Below are 25,160 nucleotides of genomic sequence, written 5' to 3'. Positions count from 1 at the left end.
TTGATTTCTTCAAAAAGGCAGTAATTTCTTACATCAGAAGTGGGATTCACTCACTAAAAGAACCACAGAAGAAATATAGTGCTGACCTATTTCGGGTGTGCGCGTTGATACTTTAAAGCTAAATTGCATCAAAATGGAGGAATTAACCAGAGTTTTAACTGCTGTTCTTCGTGGAGTTCAGCAACAACCTCAACAAGCTGCGCCGGTGGTAAGCAGCACCATCAGCGCCAATTAATATTCCAGCTTTTGACCCGTCAAAAAGTGATGCGGGAGCGATTAGTTGGTGTGATGATATAGAGACTTTGGCGGCCACGTTTAATTGGAGTGATTTTAAACAGCTTTGCAAAGCCGCGGGAGTCCTTGAAAGTGACGCAAAGGATTGGTATGACAACTGGCATCCACCAAATAAAATATTTCGGCTAGTTTCCGAGCCGAGCTTTGTCAGCTCTATCCTGTGAAGAGGAATCTCAGCGAGCGGTTACGTAAGGCTAGTATGTACAGAAGCGACAAAGCAACAGGATATTGTGAGTACGCTAGAAAAAAAATATCTTTGTTAAATTCTTTAAATTTTAATTTAAGTGAGAGTCAAATAGTTGAAATAGTTATTGGTGATATAACAGATACACATATCAAAACAGCTGCTTTTAATAGCAGAATTGATTCTATTTTCACTTTACTTAACTTACTTAGTAATTATCAAATTTGTAAACCAAGCACTGAGCTTCAAGCAGGGGCGCTAAAACGTCCGAATCCGTTTAAAAATAATAATAAGGAAAAAATATGCTATTCCTGCAAGAAAACCTGGTCATATCAGCCGAAATTGTTTTAAATCGCGTAAGCTATCTAATTATGGCAATGCTAATAAGGCGAGTGGCTCAAATAATCTGCCTGGTATTGTAAGACCTTGTGAGATATGTAAGAAATTACTGCCTTTTTGAAGAAATCAAACACTCAATAACCTATAATACGTTTAATCTTCATCGTGTTTCCTAAGACTGCCTATCACTAAAAGCATCACATTTATTAATAATTTAATAAAAAGCTCACATATGCAGATACTCTATTAAATCCCAAAGATTGTTCCAAAGGAATTCCAAATAAAATTTTCCGTTAAAGGTTTCCTGCCCAGATATAAATTGATTGGAACTGATGTTGATGATGAGAAACTACAGCGGCATAAGGATTTCATCAGCAGTGCTTACATGCAAGTTATGTAAATTCACAATACTATTTTTTGTAAACCCTGCTTTATCGATAAACAGTATAATACTAATAAAGTTGGGATTAGTTCGCTGCTGATCTAATAGCCAGTTCGCTGTATTCTAGGGGTAAAATTTTTAGGAGTTAGTTCATGCCATTTTTGTAGATGATATGGTTATAACAGCTGTTCTTGAAGTACTTCATGTATTATTGTTTTTAGTGCTTTAAGCGGAACGGCTAATTTTCGAGTGCTCATTGATGGAGTATCAGCTACAGCATCCAAAATATTTTCCTCGAGTTGTACCGTACGTACTTTTTTCTCTGATTAACTTCCTAAAATTACAATAAAGAAACTCAATAATATCACTTTAATAATTCCTTCTTAAGTGGAATCGCCTACCAATTTCCCTTAAACTTTGGTCAATTCGTTGACATGTCTTCTGATTTGGAATAATGCAATTAAGAAATCTTTATTTGTATAACCTTTTTACTTCCAATGCATTGTAAGACGCAAGACCATACATAAGATGCATATCTGCATACTTAATAAACGTGCATTCCATATTTCAATATTATTTAAATTAAATTCACCACTGAACCCAAAAATCAATAAATTATTATTGAAGTAAAGCATCAACGTGAAAGATGACAAGTTTTAAAAACTGGATCTGTTGCAAATAAAAAACGTGATCATCGGCGAATTTTGGATGAAGCCGCTCAAATTAAAGTTTTGGGTCATTTTGGAATAAATCCTAATACTTCATTACGCAAAATTGTTGCTGCCACTGGTATTTCATTAGGCTCTGTTCACACAGTTATTAAACTTCATAAATTTCCATTCAAAATGAAATTATTGCAAGAGTTAACCGAAGACGATTTCGATAGGCAAGTTAAATTTTCTGAAAAAATGACTGAAGCGATTAATGATAATACTATTCATATAAAGAATATCTGCTTCAGCGATAAATGCACATTTTATTTAAATGGATTTGTTAATAAGCATAACTGTAGATATTGGAGCTATGAAAATCTTCATGCATTTATAGAAGGGCATACCCAGTAACCTCAAAAAATTAATGTATGGGCAGGCATTTTTGGAAATAAAGTGATTGGGCCATTATTTATTAACGGAACTTTAAATGATAACATTTATTTGGATATGTTGGAAAATACCATCGATCCGTTTATCACTGAATCCATTGAAAACCAAATCGATGATGATACCCTATACTTGATGAGGCTGAAATATATTTCCACCAAGACGGCGCTCCTCCTCGCTATGTTCTTCCCGTTTGGCAATGGCTAGACGACGAGTTTCCAGATAAATGGATTGGGCGAAGGGGGCCTATAGGATGGCCTGCTAGATCTCCTGATATAACGTCGTTAGACTTTTTTCTATGGGGTCATTTGAAATCTATTGTGTTTACTCCCCAACCTGAAAGTTTGGATGAACTTCGTCAACGCATCATCGACAGCTGCCATGATATCCTACAACATGTTTTTGAAAATGCCCGTCAGGAATTTGAAAAACGCCTATATCATTGTTTGGCCAAAAACGGGCAACATTTTGAACACTTATTGAAATAAAAACTGATATTTTCATGGTTTTGTTTTCTATCTGAACAAATTAAGATAAACAAAGATTTTTCTAATTTTCTCGAAAACTAATCGACCGATTTAAAAAAAATCAAACGTCAAAATATAAGACTTTGAAAGACCTTTTAAACAAGCTTTTACTCGATACCCCTTGCCATTTAAAATTTTTAAGGGGATGACCCTGGGGGGCAGAGGGTGAAAGGGAGTGAAGTAATTTTAGGTTACAAAGTTGTCCTCCTTGACAAACCTTTTGACGTATTTCGGCGTTTTTTTTTAATTAGTGGTTTTCGATAAATCCGTGGTGGGAAGTTTTCAAATAAACACCCTGTATATATAATAGTAGTCTAGCCAAATATGTAACAGAAATTCTTACAGCTGCCTATAATGTCAACAACCCTTATTATGTAAAAGACTTTTTTCATTTTAGCCAATAAACGATTTTAAAATAACTGATGACTATGTCATTGGAAGCTTTGATGTCATCTCTTTGTTTACTAACCTTCCACTAGAAGCCATTTTACACAGCATTGAAAAAAGACACATATGCTACACATATGCAATTTTGATTTTGGTTGGATTATGTTAAAGGAGAGTATGACATTTATTTTCAATTCCAACATTTTTATTTTCAATGACACATATTACCAGCAAATTTTTGGTACACCAATATTCGCCATTTTAGTAAATTTTTTACTTGATGAGTTGGTTGGGGATTGTATGATACATATGCCTTTCCATATACCTAACACAATTACATAACTACATACATACAATTTAATTACATACACAATTCTAAGCGTTTCACAAGGGCAAATAAACACAGCCCTAGAAATGTTTAATTCGTTTAATGAACATATACAATTCACCGTCGAAATGGAAACCAATAATTCTTTTCGTTTTCTTGATATGTTGGTGACTAGAACAAATAATAATATATAGAAAGCCTTACTGCTCTAACGGATTTATCAGTTTTCACTCGTACCATCCTATAAAAACAAAAATAAACCTATTATAAGTAGGTTAATTATAGTAGGTATGAAATCTAGAGCATGTAAATTATCACATCCAGAGTATAGAGACTTAGCCCTAACTCAATTAAAAGGCATAATGTTGGACAATTCCTATCCTATTAAAATTTAAATTAGCCTTTTTAAACCTATTTAACCTATATAAATTAGTAAACAAATTCTTGTTTAGTACTAGAAATAAGGCTTAAATTGATGTCAATAATTTAAAATCACAAAACAATTAGCACAAATTACCATTTCATCCAACAACTCTGAACTGGACTTACAACCTAGATTTTATTCTTTACCGCTTATAGAAAATCTTACCTTTAAATTTTTAAAATTTGTTTAACAACACATATGTAAAAATAGCTAAGAAACAACTAAAAACTGTAAATAAAGTGTTTACTAAAACTAAAACACCATTAAGTAAAGAAGAAATCTTAGTTTAGTTTATAAAATCCCTTGTTAAAGCTGTGATAATTGTTACATTAGCCAAACATCTAGAAGTCTAAAAGGTCGTACCACATCTCATAAAAGTGACTGTAGAAACAACCCCACTAGATGCACCAGATGATGTTTTTCTTTTTATATATCAATTAATTAATTAAATAATTAAAATATTAACATTAAATATATATATATTCTTTCTTCACTATACGGGGGTATATTTTTTATGTATTCTATTGAGTATATAGGGTCTTATTCCATGCACTGGAAATGAGCTGAAAATGTGCGCGCGCACGGCTGTGTCTTGCTCCTAGAGTAATATACGAACCGTAACTCTCTCTCTTTCTATCTCCACTAACTCATATCTCCTTCTCAACTACCGTTCGCCTTGCCCGATCACCTTTTCGTAACGCATTTGTTAGCTTACTCACCAACTCGAGATTGCGTAAAGAAGATTTACTTAAAAAAAATCAGAGTTTTGTAACGAACTTGGTAAAAACTAGAACTCGGACTACAACGCCACGCCTTTTGTAACATTAGAAAACGCCCTATAATATCGCTATTGCAGCACTCTATCTTACGGATATAAACAACAAGCGGCATAATAGTACAAATGTTGGTGTTATTAAATTGTATTGCAGGCAGTTAAGTTAATATTATTCTTTTCCCAAAACGGTTCATTTTATCGATAATAAACAAAAGTGCCTTTTCTTTATTTTAAGGTTCAAGCTATCCATATCTATTATTTCAGAGTTTTTATTATACAGGGTGCTAAAAATTTAAGCATTATAATGCACAACCTAGTTCGCTCCTGGTAAAATTAACAGGATAAATGTGTTTTAAGATTTCCGTTTTAAGAGGACCTTCCTTTTAGTTGATGACAAATTTTTTATTAAATTATACCAAAAGTTATTAAAAAAAAAAATTTTTCAGCGGTGTTTTTAAGGGGCTGTAACTGCATAGGGTCTATAGAAAATTTTTTTATAGGAATGTTCCATATTATTTTTTATAGTATATAGTTTCTAGTACTATAGTTTCTAGTACATAGTTTCTATCTGAATCCAAGAGATTTTTCACATCCGGAATAGGAACACCCTGTGCATTAAATATTTTGTATTGTGTTTTTTTATATTTGTTTAATATTGTCTTAGTAGCTTCGCCTACAAATTTTTTTTGACAATAAAATAAATTATATTATTTAGATCACATAAGTCACTGGTTGCTAAATTATCTAGGATGCACGATTTCTTACAGATGGATATACTATATTTTAAAACAACAATGAGTGTCAAATAGTTTTTTATGTAACAAGTGTATAGTTTTTTTTATGAATTGTCACATGAACCGTAGACTAATGTGACATTTGAATTTTTATGAATATAAAAAAGAAAAAATATATTAGAATGTTTAGAAAAACTACTTCCAAGCCTTTCAAAGTTGATGAGTTGATTCAAGTCTGTAAAAAATGTGTGGACAACTAGCGTCGGTTGCCAAAAAAATTAAATGGCTCTAAAGCTCTGATAGGATTTTAATAACATTTTCAATGGTAAGAATTATTTAAAATTTATAGATGTTTCAATTCTCTGCAACTTTGCCAAATAAATAAGTAGGTCGCTGGCAACCGACATATGCTGCACTCTGGATTTGGTTGCTGGCAATTCATCAGACTGTATCAGCGACATTGACTTTTAAAAATTTACTGAAAGAAAATAAATTGTATATTGATATAAAAGTCTGATAGTTTAAGGCGTGATAAATTTTATGGATGTTTCAAATTTTTTTTGTTATCTGATTTTCACTAATTTCCTCGTAAATGTGCAAAACAAAAAAGTGGTGGAAAGTTGTATACCAAGACAAAACATAGAGAATTAAGCTAAAAAAATTTTTATGAAACTAAAACTTATATAATTGCAAATATAATAAAATGTTTTAAGAAACAGAATGGACACATTATTAAAATGAGTGATAAAATGGTATGTACCGGGTGTACAACTAAGAGAGGTCGCCGGCCATATCTCAGTAACTAGTCATCCCACAGCATAGGGAAAAAAATATTTCTTATAAAAGCGGCAAAGAGAAATTGTTGGAAATTATTTACAAGTTCGTACGATGACCGCTAGGGGGCGTAATACAACATTGAAATAGAAAAAATTAGTTTTATTGAAAATATTCAAAGTGAATACTAGAGAAGAATGATGCCATTTTAAAGTATGATAAATTCTAAACATTTTTTATTTTAAACTTTTTTTTTAATCTGTCAAATAATGGGTGGGGGAAGGGTTGAATATTTATATCTGAAATTGTTGATAACTTTTGATTGGCTTAACCAATTTTAACGAGCTTGCTTTTGTTTTCAAGAATAATTATCAGGCTTTTATGTGGTATAAATACTTAGCAGACTTAGTTGTTTTGTTGAGCGCAAGAGGGCGGTTTGTGTTATTTTGGACTTTCTCAGCGATTTTCTGGCAAATATTAAATACGATATAATTTTTTTTACTTTGGCTAAAAGAGCATGAAAAAACATAAAAACTGGCGCAAACCGCAACTCGATATCTTATTTTGTTCCGAAATTAATAATTAAAATGTTTTTGAACAATAAAAATAAAACTTCAGAAATTTTTGTAATACATAAATTGTTTTATATTTTTAATGGTGTCCTAGATGCTCAAACTGTTTTCCTTCATTTTCAATACACAGTCGAAGTCGTTCTGTTGTTGACAGAACCGCTGTCTGGATTTCTGCTGTGGATAAGGAATTTATTGTACCGGGTGGCCAAATAAGCGAGGTAAGCGGCTGTATCTCAGGACTTTTACATCTGGCAACAATGGAATTTTTTTTTATATTATAAAAGTGGCCATGAGAAAATTCGGGAAATTATTTTTAAGTTCCGTATTTCCCCGCAAGATGGCGTAACTAAAAATTAAATAAGAGAAACCTCTTTTTCTCCAAAAACTTAAATATTAACTTATACTTTTGATATTATTTTTAGTAAGCCTAGATAATTTGCTATTATTTTGGTTTATGAATTATTGACGTACGAACGAAAGTAGGGGTGGGGGAAGCTATTGAAAGTGGAATCATTAAAATCGCTGTAAATTCTAAACCACTCATTTGATTTTAGCAATTCAAAATTTATTTGCTAGACAAATGTAGTTGCTTTAAAAGGCTGATATCATCACTACTCCATAGTTTCTGATAAAAGCGCCAGAGGGCGCAATTTGTAATAATTCCAGTTTTTTTCATTTTGCTCTAAAAATTCAAATTGAATGGTATATTTTTGACATCCTATTTAAAAAGTAAATAAAATTTGCAAAAGTACTGTGAAAACCGCACGATGATATCTTTGCTCGTTTTAAATTTAGTAATTAGTATTACCAAGTTAATTAGTATTACCACAACTAGGATACCAAGATGTTTTCATAATTAATAAATTATTAAAGTAATAATTGATTAATAAATTATAAATTAATAATACCTATGTATCACAGAATAACTGAAAGTTTATGTGACTTTCTTAGAGCGAATAATTTTATTAACGAATATCTTTTTATATTTAAATTATGGTCCTGAAAAGGATCGATTTTAAACCCAAACATATTTGGTATTTAATGCCTCGATAGGTGTTCAAGCTGATTTCCATCACATTCCAAACAAGCTCTCAACCTTCTTTGGGTGGATAAAACTGCTGTTTCGATTTCAGCAGCTGATATTTCATTTATTGCACCACGGATTCTGTTTTCCATATCCTGTCTTGTTGTAGGTGGAGTTTGGTACACAATATCTTTTAAACGACCCCATAAGTAAAAGTCTAGTTATGTTAAATCGGCTGACCTGGCCGGCCAAGGATATAGACTCCCCCTTCCGATGATCCAGCGCCCTTGAAAGTAATTATTTATATGATGCCGCACCAAACGGGAAAAATGCGCTGGCCACCCGTCCAATTGGAAATACATGGTCCATCTTACTTCCAATGTCAAATCTTCCATTAAAATAGGCAAGGAATTTGTTAAAAAATGCAAAAAGACATTACCGGTTAATGTGCCATCAAAAAAATAAGGCCCAATAATTTTCATTCCGATAATGCCACACCACACGTTTACACTCCAGCGGCCTTGGTGCTAGACTTCTCGCATCCAACGAGGATTTTCAACCCACCAATAATGCATATTATGCCTGTTGACTTTTCCATCGCTACAAAAAGTGGCTTCATCGGTCCACAGAATCTGTGACAAAAAATCCCTGTTTTCGCGAATCATTGCTAGTATCCATTGGCAAAAATCAATTCAGCGCTCAAAATCATGTTCGTTTAGAGCTTGGTGTAGGATTATATGGAAAGGGTGTAGCCTTAAAATAAAAAGAAATGCCTATATTCGAGAAGAAAATTATAATAAAAAGATGTATTACCTGTGGTCTTTAAGTATATTTTGAACAGTAGTTCGAGCTGTTCCCAAATCTAAAGATAACGCACGAGTTCCAAAATGCCTATTAAACTCTACGTAGGCTAACACGTTAATAATGTTTTCTTCAGTTCTTTCAGTAGAGCGACGCCTTCTAAATTTGGGCCGACTAAAACTGCCAGTATCGCGTAGTCGCGGTACCAACCGTGGCAAAATTCTTCTGCCATAATGGCGGCGATCTGGATACCGAAGGGCATACTGTCTTTCAGCTATTGCTGCATTTTGAAAGCACTCAAAGAAAACCGCAATCAAATCCACAGCTTTATTATTTGTCAAAAATTTGAAATTGAAAACAGATTTAAACTGGCCGTCTAATAAATATTTGACGTTTCCATAAAATCCTTTTTAAAAGTTTCTTTTATTTTTGCCGCCTACTATACGTTAACTAGACATTCTAAGGCCGAGCGCTAGATTGCGGTACATAAGTTTGGACTCGGTGCATAAAAGACTTGCTATACCTTTAAAACAAGCAAAGATATCATCGTGCGGTTTTCACAGTATTTTTGCAAATTTTATCTACTTCTTAAATATGATGTCAAAAATATACCATTCAATTTGAATTTTTGGAGCAAAATAAAAAAACTGGAATTATTACAAATTGCGCCCTCTGGCGGTTTTATTAGGTACTATATGGTAGTAATGAGATCAGACTTTTAAAGCAGCTACATTTATCTTGCAAATAAATTTTGAATTGCTCAAATCGAATAAGTGGTTTAGAATTTACAGCGATTTTAATGATTCCACTTTCAATAGCTTCCCCCACCCCTACTATCGTTCGTACCTCAATAATTCATAAACCAAAATTATAGCAAATTATCTAGGCTTACTAAAAATAATATCAAAAGTATAAGTTAATATTTAAGTTTTCGAAGAAAAAGACGTTTCTTTTAATTAATTTTTAGTTGCGCCCTCTTGCGGTGAAATACGGAACTTAAAAATAATTTCCAGAACTTTCTCATGGCCACTTTTATAATAATAAAAAAATTCCATTGTTGCCAGATGTACAGGTCCTGAGATACAGCCGCTTACTTTGCTTATTTGGCCACCCGGTATTACGTATTCGGTCCTGCATGTCGTTCTGTGTTGTGGATGGGGTGGCAAAAACTAAATATTTAATCCTTCCCCACAGATAAAAATCTAGGACAGTCAGATCTGGGGATCGAGCAGGCCAAGGAAATATACTTACTCTTCCTTTCCACAAACGATACTGCCTGGTTAAGTATTGACGAGCTTGAACTGCAAAATGTGCAGGGCAACCATCATTCTAGAAAATTATTTACTCTCTTGTTTCCAAATCGGCGTGTTGAGTCTCGCGGATTCAACTGGGATTTTCTTCTGCCCAATAATGCAGACTATGCAGGTTTACACCACCACCACTGCTAAATGATGCCTTGTCCGTTCATAATATCTTCGAGGTAAATCAGGTATCTTCTGTAACCATATTCTACAGCCAATGACAGAAATTGAGTCTGTTATCAAAGTCTTTTTCGAGAAGCGCTTTGTGCAGAACCACGTGATATGGATGAAGTCTAAGTAAAAAACAATAAATATAAGATATTAGGATCCTTATTAGTGTTGTAACAAATAAAAATAGGTACCTGTGCTCTTTCAGAATATTTTCTACTGTACCGAGGGACATTTCCAATTCTCTAGAAATATTTCAGATGCTTATGTGAGGGTTAATTTCAATATATGCCAAAATATTTATAACGTTTGCCTCTATGTGCCCTCGCCTTCGATGAATATTGCCACGAATAATTAGTATTTTATTATTTCTCAGTATTTCGTCGCCTGGTAGCTAAACCGGTAAAGACTCTATGATTATAGTGTCTTCTGTCAGGATATCTTTGGGCGTATATACGGGCTGCAATGCGTGTATTTTACATTAACTCAAAATACACTGCTAGCATATCAAAAGCTATGTCGTTTGGATTTACTTTTGGCATTTTTAAAAACTGTCTTCGACGTTACATTGGACATCGATCATAAACGTTTTATTATGGCCCCAAAAATATTTCATTCGTTTCCAAAGCTTACTATTGACTATGTGACGCAATAATGCCAGCGCGGCGACAGATTTCATTGTTCAAAAACATTTTAATTTATTATTTCGCAATAAAATAAGATATCAAGTTGCGGTTTGCACCAGTTTTTATGTTTTCTCATGCTGTTTTAGCCTAAATGAAAAAAATTACACCGTTGTATTTAATATTTGTCAGAAAATCGATGAAAAAGTCCAAAATAACACAAACCGCCCTCTAGCGTTCAACAAAACAACTAAAACGGCTAAGTAATTATACCACATAAAAGCCTGATAATTATTCTTGAAAACAAAAGCAAGCTCGTTAAAATTGGTTAGGCCAATCAAAAATTATAAACAAATTTATATATAAATATTCAACCCTTCCCTCACCCATTATTTAATAGATTAAAAAAAAAGTTTGAAATAAAAAATGTTTACAATTTATCATACTTCAAAATGGCATCATTCTTCTCTAGGATTGACTTTGAATATTTTCAATAAAACCAATTTTATCTATTTCAATGTTGTATTACGCCCCCTAGCAGTCATCGTTTAAACTTGTAAATAATTTCCAGCAATTTCTTTTTGCCGCTTTTTTCAGAAATTTTTTTGCGATGAGTAGTTACTCAGATATGGTCGGCGACCTCTCTTAGTTGTACACCCGGTACAAATGGTAAAAAGATACCTGATGGTAAGAGAATGGGTAGCAAATGAATTAAAAGTTAGTTGTAAATAATATGTAACCGAAGTACGGTATCGTGTGGTTTCTCAAATTTTGTCAGTTGAGAAAAATAGTATGCGATCATAAAAATAAGAGCACTAGTAATAGACTTCGTCAGTTTTATGCTACAAATGATTATCTGAAAAGTCGAAAAAAAGTAAAACACGTATTCAGGTTAAGAAAGAATATCCTAATAATTTCTGCCTAGTGCTTTCGGTTCCCTTTGGTGTGACGCTCAAATTACAACACAGTTTTACCACTAACCAAAACTCTTTATTTTTACTCTTGACACGTGTTTCGCTAACGATGTTAGCATCCTCGGGAGAAGATTAAAACTACTCTAGTTTTAATCTTTGATAAAACCTAGATAAAAACAATATAAATTTTCAAAAATCAGCTAGTAGGATTTCATTTGTAGCTGGAGATTTACCTAATTTTATTTTGGATATATCAGCAGTTATCCTTTAGCAACTACTAGTCTTTTGATTTCGGATTAAAGAATTGGCAGGTTAGGTTGTGGCATTCTGGTGAAAATCTCGTCGCAGATTTGCTTTTTTTCGCCTTATTAAAAAATGTCCTGGTCGAGGTCCTTGCAGAATTCTTTCCATTTTTCCGTTTTTGATTTTTCGGTTAGTCTCTTTCTGAGTGCTTTATACAGGGTGTCCCAAAAAATGTGCTCTCGGATTCAAATAGAAAATAAAAAAATTATATGGAACTTTCCTTTAAAAAAATTTCCTATAGGCCCTTCCTACATAGATACGGCCTCTTAAAAACGCCGCTGAAAATCGGTTTTTCATTGAATAACTTTTGAAGTACTTGGTATATTTTAATAAATATGTTACGTTTTCAACAATACTAAAACTTTTTTGTTTATTTTACCAGGGGCAGACCAGGTTGTACATACATTATAATGCTTAAAGTTTTAAGCATAGCATTTTTAAGCGATAGTTATTCAAATAACAGAGAATTCTCATTTTAACTTGTTTAATCTGAAAAAGTCAAAGTTTTTAAATGTAATTAAAAATTTTTTTGCATCTTTCTATCGGCATTTTTTCTTTTTCTAAACGCACCATTCTTGCAAACATTCTTGCAATCTATGGCACCCAATAAACAAATACCTATCTTTTAAAACTTGCCATCTATTACGTTGGTAATTCACTTCTTTGCGCCAGATTTCACTATTATGGGTTTAGGAATAAGTCTGTAAACATTATTTCTTCTTTTCTGAGTGATCGATCCCAAAAAGTTTCGTACAATACACGTTGCTCTGAAACTATTAATATTCGATCTGGTGTGCCCCAAGGATCAATTCTGTCTCCACTACTTTTTATATTATATACTACTGATATTCTTCAATCTACTAGTTACTGCATCGTCACTGCTTTCGCTGATGAGACACAGCTTGTTTACAATTTTAACACATCTAACTATGTCGATGTGGCGCAGAAGGTCAATTTGGACTTGAAAACTATTAGAATGTTATCTAATCAGCATAATCTGCAACTTAATTCAAGCAAGTCAAAACTTTTATGTATTGCCAATAATAAAAACAGCAACATTATTAAGAAAAACGTTGATATTGTGTTAGAAGGCTCAAAAGTTCCCTATGTTACTTCAGCTAAAAATCTTGGATGAAAATTTACGTTACAGCGAGCACGTTAAGCATTTAAATAAAAAATCTTTCCTTTCTCTTAAATTATTATACAGCCAAAGACATTCGCTTAATTTTTGATTAAAAAAAATACTGTGTGATAATCTCGTCCTGAGCCATTATTCGTACTGTGATTTTATACAGGGTGTAACATAAGTGATGACTTTAATTTTAAGGGGTGATTCCTTGTCATATTTCAAGTAAAAAAGTTCATATAAATATATGTCCGCAAATGCTTCGTTTTCGAGATACAGGGTGTTAAACTTTTTTTAAATCGATTTTTTATTAATATCTCATAAATGCATTTACCGAATTTGTTGAAATCTTTAAATTTTGTTAGTCACTTTATAAGGTACCTTTTGGAATTCTCACATCTGGCCTAGAAATGTCATGGGCGTGCCCACGGGCTAAGTCGGATGATTTTTTTTGTAAAAAAAATATCGCCCGGTACATTTTTTGTAAGTATGATATTTCTTTTAAATAAAGCATCTAAAAATGAAACTTTTTTGTCTCTTAAATTTTTTGCATATAACATAGATTTTTTTATTTCGTTTAGAAATAAATAATTAAAAATCATATCTCAGCACGTCTCGGGCCTCCATAAAAAAAAATAAAATGCTTTAAAATTAACTGACAAATTACCAGCATGTTTATTATTTAACAACTAAGAAAAAACCTTAAATAAATTTTTTTGCAAAACGCATACTTGACCTTGATAAGATGCTATTTTTGATGATTAAATTTTAATGCAATGGTTACCTATTTAAAATTTATTTGTTGTTTGTGTACGCCACCATTTTTTTTGTGCGAGATATTTGTACAAATTTAAGCAATTAAAAATACGATCGCTTAATTTTTGTGAAAAATAATAAAAACTTTAGTTTTACTAAAACTTTTAGTTTTAAATATCATCAAAATTTTATTAAATCAAGTGCTCGAAATGAGAACCACGACTGTCAATACAAGCACGCAATCTTCTTCCCATCGACTGGCGCACACGTTCGAAAATTCCTGATGTGTTGCGTATGACATTAGAAGAGTTTCAATCCGGTTTCTCAAATCGTTTTCATCCACAAGTGGCGTCGCATAAACAAGCGATTTCAGATATCCCCAAAAGAAGTACGTCTAGTGGTACGTCTTCTAATAAATCTGGCAATATTTCTTCTAAAAATTGTGTGTAAGTATCACCATTCAGCCTAGGAAGGAGAAAGTGCGGTCCGATAAGATGATAACCGATAATTCCAGCCCAAACATTCACGGAAAACTGCTGTTAAAATCCACCTTCTCCAATGGCATGGGGATTTTCAAAGTCCCAAAGATGGTTATTGTGGAAGTTTCTGATGGCTTCCCGTGAAAAACAGGCCTCATCTGTGAAAAGAATTTTAGCCGTAAAATTTGGATTCTGGGCAGATTTTTGAAGAAACCACTGGCAAAACTCTAATCGTGCAATGGTTGCACCAGCTGAATGTGGAATGGATAAAGTAAATTTGTGTGCAAAACCCTCCAAACACTTTCGTGACTGATGTTAAACTCTAACGATAATTTTCGCGTGCTAGTTGACGGATCGTCTTCCACTGCTTGCAGAATTGCTTCCTCTAGTTGTGTGGCGTCATTATTACCCTCGGTCTACCAACGCGCTCAGCATGAGCATTGACAGATCCAGTCTCACACAGACGGGCATGGAGTCTTATGAAAGTTCTTTCTGCTGAAACTGGTCTATCGGGAAAGCGTTCATGATAAATTCGACGGACTTCTGCACCATTTCCATCTGCAAGCCCATAAATGAAATGCATTTGAGCTAATTCGGCGTTATGTATAGTTATCTGCACAGTAAAACACATTCAACTAACAGTACCCAGTACCTGGTAAATGTTAATTTAAGACATAGGAATGTTCTTATCGCAGAAATTTTTATACATACCTGCATAAATATGTAGTATATCAATAAAATCAATTTTGAAGCATTTTAGGTTTATTTTTTATGGAGACCCGAGCCGTGCAAAAATATGGTTTTTAAAATTTATTTCTAAACGAAGCAAGATACGAAAAAAAATTAACAGACAAAATAGTTTAATTTTTAGATGGTTTATTTAAAAAAAATATCATACAAAAAATGTATCGGGCAATATTTTTTTTACAAAAAAATCATCCCTTAGACTTAGCCCGTGGGCACGCCCCTGAAATTTCAAGACCAGATGTGAGAATTCCAAAAGGTACCTTATAAAGTGACTAACAAAATGTAAAGATTTCAACAAATTCGGTAAATGCGTTTATGAGATATTAATAAAAAATCGATTTAAAAAAAAAGTTTAACACCCTGTATCTCGAAAATGAAGCATTTCCGGACATATGTTTATATGAACTTTTTTACTTAAAAAATGACAAGGAATCACCCCTTAAAATTAAAGTCATCGCTTATGTTACACCCTGTATAAATGCCATGTCTTCGATTAGTAGAAAATGCAAGAATCCAAATAATGCAAAATTCTTGTTGCAGATTTTTATATGGTATTTAAAGAAATGAACATACAGGGTGTTCATTTAAAAACTTCCCACCACGGATTTATCGAAAACCACTGTTTAAAAAAAACGCCGAAATACGTCAAAAGGTTTGTCAAGGGGGACAACTTTCTAACCTAAAATTACTTCACCCCCTTTCACCCTCTGCGCCCCCCAGGGTCATCCTCTTAAAAATTTTAAATGGCAAGGGGTATCGAGTAATAGCTTTTTTAAAAGGTCTTTCGAAGTCTTTTATTTTGACGTTTGATTTTTTTAAATCGGTCGATTTGTTTTCGACAAATTAGAAAAATCTTTGTTTATCTTAATTTGTTCAGATAGAAAACAAAAACATAAAAATATCAGTTTTTATTTCAATAAGTGTTCAAAATGTTGCCCGTTAGGGTTTGCTAAATCTACAATTCGTTTATAATTTAAAACGGAAACTACCAACATAAACAGCAAGTCCGAAGATTAGACGTGGAAAAAACAAAATAACAACCTGAATTTTTTTCCGCATTCTTTTCATCAACACAGATATCCTGGGCGAACTGTATTTATTGTTATACCTGCTTAGTTATTTATAGTTGCTAAGGAAAATAAAGAATTTATTTTGCCGTTAGTTACATTTGTGACAGTCTTGGAATAGTGAAAATTTATCTGTTGAATTGAAGATTTTACTTCCAAAATGGTTTACACACTAGCCGAAAGAGTAAAAATTATTCTAATTTATGGTGCCCAAAATCAATGTGCTCGGCAAACGTTTGTGTCGTTTGCGCCGTCACGTTTATCGATAGACAACCGAAGAAGGTAACTTCGCATAGGTATGTTTTGGACCTTGTTACTAAGTTTACTGAAACTGGATCTGTTGCAAATAAAAAACGTGATCATCGGCGAATTTTTGATGAAGCCGCTCAAGTTAAAGTTTTTGCTCATTTTGGAATAAATCCTAATACTTCATTACGCAAATTTGTTGCTGCCACTGGTATTTTATTAGGATTTGTTCACACAGTTACCAAACTTCATAAATTTTATCCATTCAAAATGAAAATATTGCAAGAGTTAACCGAAGAAGATTTCGATAGGCGAGTTGAGTTTTGTGAAAAAATGACTGAAGCGATTAATGATAATACTATTCGTGTAAAGAATATCTGCTTCAGCGATGATGCACATTTCATCTAAATAGATTTGTTAATAAGCATAACTGTAGATATTGGAGCAATGAAAATCCTTATGCATTTGTAGAAGGGCATACCCAGTACCCCCAAAAAATTAATGTATGGGCAGGCATTTTAGGAAATAAAGTGATTGGGCCATTATTTATTAACGGAAATTTAAATTGAGACATTTATTTGGATATGTTGGAAAATACCATCAATCCGCTTATCACTGAATTCATTGAAAACCAAATCGATGATGATGGAAACCCTATACTTGATGAGGCTGAAATATATTTCCAGCAAGGCGGCGCTTCTCCTCACTATGTTCTTCCCGTTCGGCAATGACTAGACGACGAGTTTCCAGATAAATGGATAGGGCGAAGGGGGCCTATAGAATGGCCTACTAGATCTCTTGATATAACGCCGTTAGACTTTTTTTCTATGCGGTCATTTGAAATCTATTGTGTTTACACCCAAACCTGAAAGTTTGAATGAACTTCGTCAACGCATCATCGACAGCTGCCATGATATCCCACAACATGTTTTTGAAAATGTCCGTCAGGAATGTGAACATCGCCTATATCATTGTTTGGCCTAAAACGGGCAACATTTTGAACACTTATTGAAATAAAAACTGATATTTTCATGTTTTTGTTTTCTATCTGAACAAATTAAGATAAACAAAGATTTTTCTAATTTGTCAAAAACAAATCGACCGATTTAAAAAAATCAAACGCCAAAATAAAAGACTTCGAAAGACCTTTTAAACAAGCTATTACTCGATATCTCTTGCCATTTAAAATTTTTAAAGGGATGACCCTGGGGGGCAGAGGGTGAAAGGGGGTGAAGTAATTTTAGGTTAGAAAGTTGTCCTCCTTGACAAACCTTTTGACGGATTTCGGCGTTTTTTTTTTAAACAGTGGTTTTCGATAAATCCGTGGTGGGAAGTTTTCAAATGAACACCCTGTATATCACCTAAATTAAAAGAAACTAAATCGCTTAACATGTCAAATAGGTGCAAGCTTTATTTAGCAAATTTTATATACAAGATTGTTACAGTATCATTATCAACTTCTTCAATAATAAAACTAAAAATAAGTTTATTCCTAGAGGTGTGAGTACATAATTTGAACATAAGAAAAAGGATTCTTTACCATGCCTACATTAATTTCTACTTTTTACATCTTGTCTGTTAAATGCTATTGAATTATATAACGATATACCTAATGAGTTTAAACTTTTAAATGTAAATAAGTTTAAATTTAAATTTAGGGAATATCTATTTCAAAAACAACCGTAGGAGGGTATGCCATCATGTACATTGTAGATACAGTCTTTTAGCCTTAGATTTTATATCAACCAACAAGATTCTTATTATTTTATACAATTAAATGTTTAATCATATTTGGTACATAATTTAAATGAGCTACTGCATCTATAACCTTATACAGGGTGTTTCCTAACTACGGTACGAAACTATACAGGGTAAATCGCTAGGTTGTTTTATAAAAAAACGTTCGTATGAACGTATGTCGGGAGTTGCTTTGTTTCTGAGATACAGGGCGATGAAGGTTCAAAAAAATAACGGTATTTTAAAAATACTATAACTATCCTTAAACCGATTTGGTTGAAATTTGGTGCAATTATTTGAAGTTATAAGATGCTTATTTAGCTGTAACTAGATTAAAATTATTAGGTCCAGTGGCGTGTCAGGGGGCACCACATGCTTATTGCTGAGAAAAAAACAAGGCCAATAATTGTTTTGCAGCTTTTTATTTATTTTTGTATTTAAGCAACTAAAAATACAACTTTTTCGTATCTTATCTTATTATCTTCATATCTGGCATTGTTTTCGAAAAAAAAATTTTAATCTTTAACTCATTCTAAAAATTATCCATGGATGACAACATGAAATAAAAACCAATTAATTCGATAAACAATTTCGACCTTAAAGTAAATGAGCAAAGTGCTCACCTTCTGATAAAATACATGACTGCAAACGATTTGTCATTGAGTGTCTGACACGCTCAAAAATACCTGGAGTATCCCTTATGATATTGCAATTGATAATTATCCGATTCCTCAAGTCATTCACATCTAGAACAGGAGTTTTATAAACAAGAGCCTTCAGATGGCCCCATAAATAGTAATCCAAAGGATTCATATCAGGACTGCGAGCCGGCCAATTTTGAGGTCCTGCACGTCCAATCCAGCAATTAGGGTAGATGACGTCGAGATGCTGACGAGCAAAAATACTGAATCGAGCTGGAGTCCCGTCGTGCATAAACCACATGTTGACTCTTACTTGTAGAGGTACTTCTTCTAATAAAGTGGGTAAATGGTATTGCAAGGAATCCGTGTAGGATTCACCTTTTAATCTTGCCGGTAAAAAAAAAGGGCCAATTAGGTAGTCACCAATAATTCCTATCCAAACGTTCAGCGAAAATTGTTGCTGAAAATGAGTTTCTCTAATAACGTGGGGATTTTCGTCAGCCCAAAAATGATTATTGTGGAAGTTCATAATAGCATCTCTTGAAAAATTTGTTTTATCCATAAATAAAATATTTGGTAGGAAATTATTATTGTGTGCCATCGTATGAATCAACCATCTGCAAAACATTAATCTTGGATGAAAATCCCGAAGCAGTAGAGCTTGTACACGCTGTATGTGATATGGATGCAGGAGGTTTCTTTTTAGAACTTTCCAAACGGTTTTTGAACTGACTTCAAGCTGCAGTGTAATCTTCCTGATACTATTGAAAGCATCTTCTTCTATCGCATCCAGTATAGCTTCTTCCAGTTCAGGCGTTGTAATAGTTTCTGGTCTTCCAACACCCCAGTTTCACATAATCTTGCATGTAGTTTTCTAAATGTTTTTGCACATGGAATTACTCTGTTAGGATATCTGTCCTGGTAAATTCTTCGTGCTTCTTCCGCATTTCCATTTGCTAATCCATAAATAAAGTGCATGTCGGTCATTTTATGGTTAGTAAAATTATTCATGATGGAGTAATGAATCACTGCTAATTGACAGCTGAATTTTACTTATAGCAATTCTATCACTGTCAGCTGGTCTCCAAAGCAGGTAGGTACAAAGGAGATACTTGAATGGACTTGCCAATTATTTGTCTTAAGAAGCAATGTATTTGTTTATTTGTTGTATTTCAAAAATCTGATAATAAAAATCGTAGAAGTTAAATGTTTATTATCATAGTAAATAAGACACAAGAGACGAAAAAGTGCATTGGAGGGTGGACATTTTGCTCATGTACTTTAAGGTCGAAATTGTTTATCGAACTAATTGGTTTTTATTTCATGTTGTCGTCCATGGATAACTTTTAGAATGAGCTAAAAGTATTTTAAATTTTTTTTCTCGAAAACAAAGCCAGATATGAAGATAATAAGATAAGATACGAAAAAGTTGTATTTTTAGTTGCTTAAATACAAAAATAAATAAAAAGCTGCAAAACAATTAATTATTGGCCTTGTTCTTTTCTCAACAATAAGCATGTGGTGCCCACTGACACGATACAGCTAAATAAGCGTCTTATAACTTTAAATAACTGCACCAAATTTCAACCAAATCGGTTAAAGGATAGTTATAGTATTTTTAAAATACCGTTATTTTTTTGAACCTTGATCGCCCTGTATCTCAGAAACAAAGCAACTCCCGACATACGTTCATAGGAACTTTTTTTTATAAAACAACCTAGCGATTCACCCTGTATAGTTTCGTACCGTAGTTAGGAAATACCCTGTATATTCTTTATACAGGGTGTCCCAAAATTAGTGGACGAAACGCGAACCCTGTATTCTTTGGTCAAAAATAACCTCACTTTTTCCTATAAACATATATCGGCAAACGCCCTTCCAAGGGAGCTACACCCCTTTTAAAGGGGGCACCTGAAGATGATTTTTTTCACTTATTTTCGAAACGGGTAAATATAAAAAATTTTAATTTTGGTATTCTCCCAATTTTGATATGCTGAATTTAGTTGTCATTTCATAATTTTCATTATTTGGTCAGATGCGTATCATTTAGGGGGTGAGCCTAAAAAAATACTTAAAAAAAATTGTTTGCAAAGTTTTTATTTTTTTTTCTTTAAATTTTAAAAATCTAAAGCTTTTTACGTAAAAAAGTAACTTTTGGTCAATAATGCTAGGAATTACCAGTTTTGAGAAAAACTCATTTAAAAATAACGCTGCAAAGTATTATTAATAACAATTTTTATTAGAACTCAATAGCACGCTTCAAAAGTAAATTGACAAATAAAATTGCAAACTGATAAAAATACTAATTTATTTGAAGCAAATGTTCAAACAAGTTTCCGTTTTCCTGAATGCATAACCTGGATCTGTTGGGGTCTGTTGGATGTTTTGGGTCGATCTAAGAATTTTAAATCGGTTTTCTCTTATTTGGCCTGCAGCTGCGAAAATTCGCCTCTGAAGCTCTTCTGGAGTATCAATTTCGGTGGCATAAACAATATTGCACATATTACCCCAAAGATAATAATCCAGAGGATTAAGGTCGGGCGATCATGCAGGCCAGTTTATTGGACCACCTCGGCCTATCCATCTGCATCTAAAATTATTGTCCAGCCAGTTTCTGACCTGTCGGCTGTAGTGAGCTGGTGCCCCATCGTGCTGAAAAATCATTTCCAGCCGAGTTTCTATGGGAACATCGTCCAGTAAATCTCTGAGATTGTTTTGAAAAAAATTTAAATAAGGACGACCTGTTAACCTGTGTGGCAAAATAATTGGGCCTATCAATTTATCTCCTATCAAACCCGCCCATACGTTAAAGGAAAATCTATGCTAAAAGTAAGTTCGTCGAACTACTCTCGGATTTTCGATGCTTCAAAAATGAGTATTACGGCTGTTAAAGCCCTTACTCCTAGAAAAAGTTGCCTCATCTGACCACAAAATTTTTTGACGAAGATTTGGGTGATTTAAAATCCAATGACAAAAGTCTACTCGAGCTGGAAAATCTTCTTCTTCTAACTCCTGAACCCTTTTATAATGGAAAGGATGGTATCGTAACATGTTAGTCATTCTTCCAATCTGAAATTATTTTTAAATGTTTTAAATTGCATAGAAATAAGCCTAAACCTTAGTAAGCCACTAAACATTTCAGTTAGTCGTCAAAAGGATTTGTTTTGGGGTGTTTGATGTTTGTGATAAGACTTACCCAAGTAAATAGAGTAAATAATAATAATAATAGTAATTAGAGTATTTTGAATTGAATTTAATGCGATCCGACGATAGTAATTAATAACAACACTATTTATACCAATCTCAATTTTCAGTTATAAGTACTTTAAATTTAATTTTGTGTGAGTGGATAACAAATTAGGTACTTAATAATTTATTTATCATATTAAATTTTACTTATATTTGACTTTGGGATATTGGTAATCTCTTCTAAGGTTGTCAATGATATTTGAGGGTTTTCTTCAATTAAATTCAGTACTTCCCTATAACCATCATTTGCAATTGGTCTTCCTTGCCCTCGAGCACGTTTGAAGGATCCATATTCAAGTAAATTTTTATGAATTCTAACAAAAACTTTTCAATGTGGAAGCCTGCTTGCAGGAAACCTCCACCGATACTCTCGTGCAGCGGCATGTGCGTTTCCATTGCAAAACCCATACATAAAATGAATATCTACTTTTTCACGGGTCGAAAAGTCTTCGAAAGTCTTCGAAAAAAGATATTAACAATTTGAATGCAAAATGACAACTAATCAATTACAATAAATGTTAATGTCATTATGCAGTGTGTCAATTTTTTCCAAAGCCTGCTACTAAGTTTTCATAAAAATTGGTAGTGAAAATAATACTATGCAGCGTTATTTTTAAATCCGTTTTTCTCGAAAATGGTAACTCGTAGAGTTATTAATCAAGAGGTACTTTTTTACGTAAAAAGCTTTAAATTTTTAAAATTTAAAGAAAAAAAACAAAAACTTTGCACACAATTTTTTTTTAGGTATTTTTTTATGCTCACTCCCTAAATGATACGCACCTGACTAAATAATGAAAATTATGAAATGACAACTAAATTCAGCATATTAAAATTGGGAGAATACCAAAATTTAAAATTTTTATATTTACCCGTTTCGAAAATAAGTGGAAAAAACCATCTTCAGGTGCCCCCTTTAAAAGGGGCGTAGCTCCCTTTAAAGGGGGGTACGCCCTCATTTTTGACCAAAACCTCCCCTATTTTTGACCAAAGAATACAGGGTTCGCGTTTCGTCCACTAATTATGGGACACCCTGTATATTCTTAATATTAAATTAAAATACGTATTATTTTGTACGTATTATAGTAGTACGTATACGTATTAATTACATATTATTATTATTATTATTATTAAATATATTTGTCTTTTTTTCCAAGCGAAAGTAATCAGGCCGTGGCAGCAGTTAATTTTGACTTAATTGAATTTTCTAACAAAGCAAAAAATTACAACCTCATAATTATTCCTACAAAATCTTTAGCTATACTTTTTGGTAAATCTAACGATACACTAAATTTTTTAAATTATTTTAATAAGTTAATTAAATTAGGAACTAAGGTCTTGGAAATTAAAATAGTTACAACGAATTTAGGCCTTTATATGGATCATGAACTTCCCTTTATTGATTATGTTAATCAGTTCTACAAAAAGGATATTTCAATTTAAAATTATCTTATCAACTATTTTCAATAGAAAACTTACTCCATAATATTATCACATTTAAACTACTGTGATATTGTTTACGGACCCTATATAACTGCAGCTGTATCGAGTCGAATACAGAAATTACAAAATTCCTGTATTTGCTTAAAATATGGTATTCGCAAATATGAACATATTAGTCAGGCTTTCAACCAATCAGGGTGGTTGTCTATCAGTGAGAGAAAATATTTAAAGTCTTATTACTTAAATCTCCACCATACTTATATAATGAAATTCGAGTTGGAAATTATATCCATAATATAAACATAAGGTTTAAGCTAACAATTCCAGTACATTTCACTTCCCTGTTCAAACGATCCTTTTCATATCTTATTGCGAAACGTCTAAATCATTTTCCTACAGTTGTATTTGCTATGTCTCCAGTTAATTTCAAAAATAATGTTATTAACAAGTTATGGGCAAGATGTATCGATATTTGAGAGAGTTTATAAATAGTAATCTTCTTCTTTCTTTTTATTGTATACTTAAGAATTATAATGTGATATGTGAAAACCAATTAAATTAACAAGTTTTTTAGTATTTACTTTTGTAGTCATCAATGTAGGTATTAGAGTTAAGTTAAGGTTAGTTGAACAGTTGTTAGATTTATAATCTGACAAACTGAACCTGGCCTTTTTACATATTTACTTTTATATATATTTTTTTAATTTAATTTGTCAATCTGTAATCTGAAGTGTGAATGTACAAATAAAGTCCCTATTTTTATTAAAATACCTTATTTCTAAGCTTCAAAATAACTTACATTTGCAAAATCTAAGAAAAAAGTAAACTAAAAAAAAGTATTCCATAAAACTGGATAAATCGGAAATTATTATCGCTTGTTCTACTAAATCATTTAAGAATTTAATACTTTTTTTAAAAACCAAACTACCTGTTATTTATATGTATTATATTTTTGTACCTATTATTTATATGCATATAATATATTTTGAGATATTCTCATAAATGTTTTTGACTTACCTTCAAAGCAAAACCCAACAAAAACAACGACGGAAACAGCCCCATTGAACCATAAGTCGCACCACATTTGGCGAAGTAACACGGTAATACAAAATACAAATTATTAAAGTTCCGTTAAGCGGGTTTCTCGTAAGAGGGGTTAAATTTACCGCACCAGAATAACAAAATAGCAGTGCGGAAATAGCGGGAGTAGCGCGCCGCTACAATCCGGATTTCACCCCTAAATTTCGGAATAACTTAGCCGAACTCCAGATAGCGGAACTGTTTCCACTAGGAAAGACGGGAGAAAGTGAATGTATGGGGAAAATGCGACTGCGCTTCTATGAAAAATAGTTCGCAGGATAGAAAAATCACGGGGGTAGGGAGCGTGAAATACATAGTTATCGTCAATTTTTGGTAAGTAGAATACTGTGTAACGGGTAACAGGTATTGAGGTGCATATTGAAAATCTGTCATTAGTGGGTTGATATAGTATTTACAAGTATTAACGGCGTTTTGGTGGTCGCAAAAAACTTTGAACAGGGCGACACATTTATTCGCATTTTTACCAACCATTAGTTTCTATACAAGATGATAAGGATTTCGGTGTACTTACCTTCCCTTCTAATTTTAGTCAAAATAACACTTTTTAAAGCAATTAAAACAAAACATTCCAGGCATTTTAGTATCCTACTCTAAGATATTAAAAATTGTTTTTACTT

The 25,160-nt window shown here is 32.8% G+C and overlaps 1 protein-coding gene across 1 annotated transcript in view; it reads right to left on the bottom strand.

Moving 5' to 3' along the window:
• Positions 1 to 24,838, bottom strand: part of LOC126745744 (uncharacterized) — a 306,017-nt gene extending 281,179 nt beyond the window's left edge. The window contains exon 1 of the mRNA XM_050453726.1: positions 24,460 to 24,838. Coding sequence (XP_050309683.1) covers positions 24,460 to 24,526 — 67 coding nt within the window. The 5' untranslated portion in view covers positions 24,527 to 24,838. The remainder of the gene's footprint in view (positions 1 to 24,459) is intronic.
• Between the last annotated feature and the right edge of the window lie 322 nt (positions 24,839 to 25,160).

The sequence above is a fragment of the Anthonomus grandis genome, chromosome 16 (assembly GCF_022605725.1).
Source record: "Anthonomus grandis grandis chromosome 16, icAntGran1.3, whole genome shotgun sequence".
In the NCBI taxonomy this organism is placed as follows: domain Eukaryota; kingdom Metazoa; phylum Arthropoda; class Insecta; order Coleoptera; family Curculionidae; genus Anthonomus; species Anthonomus grandis.
This window is presented reverse-complemented; position numbering and strand designations above follow the sequence as displayed.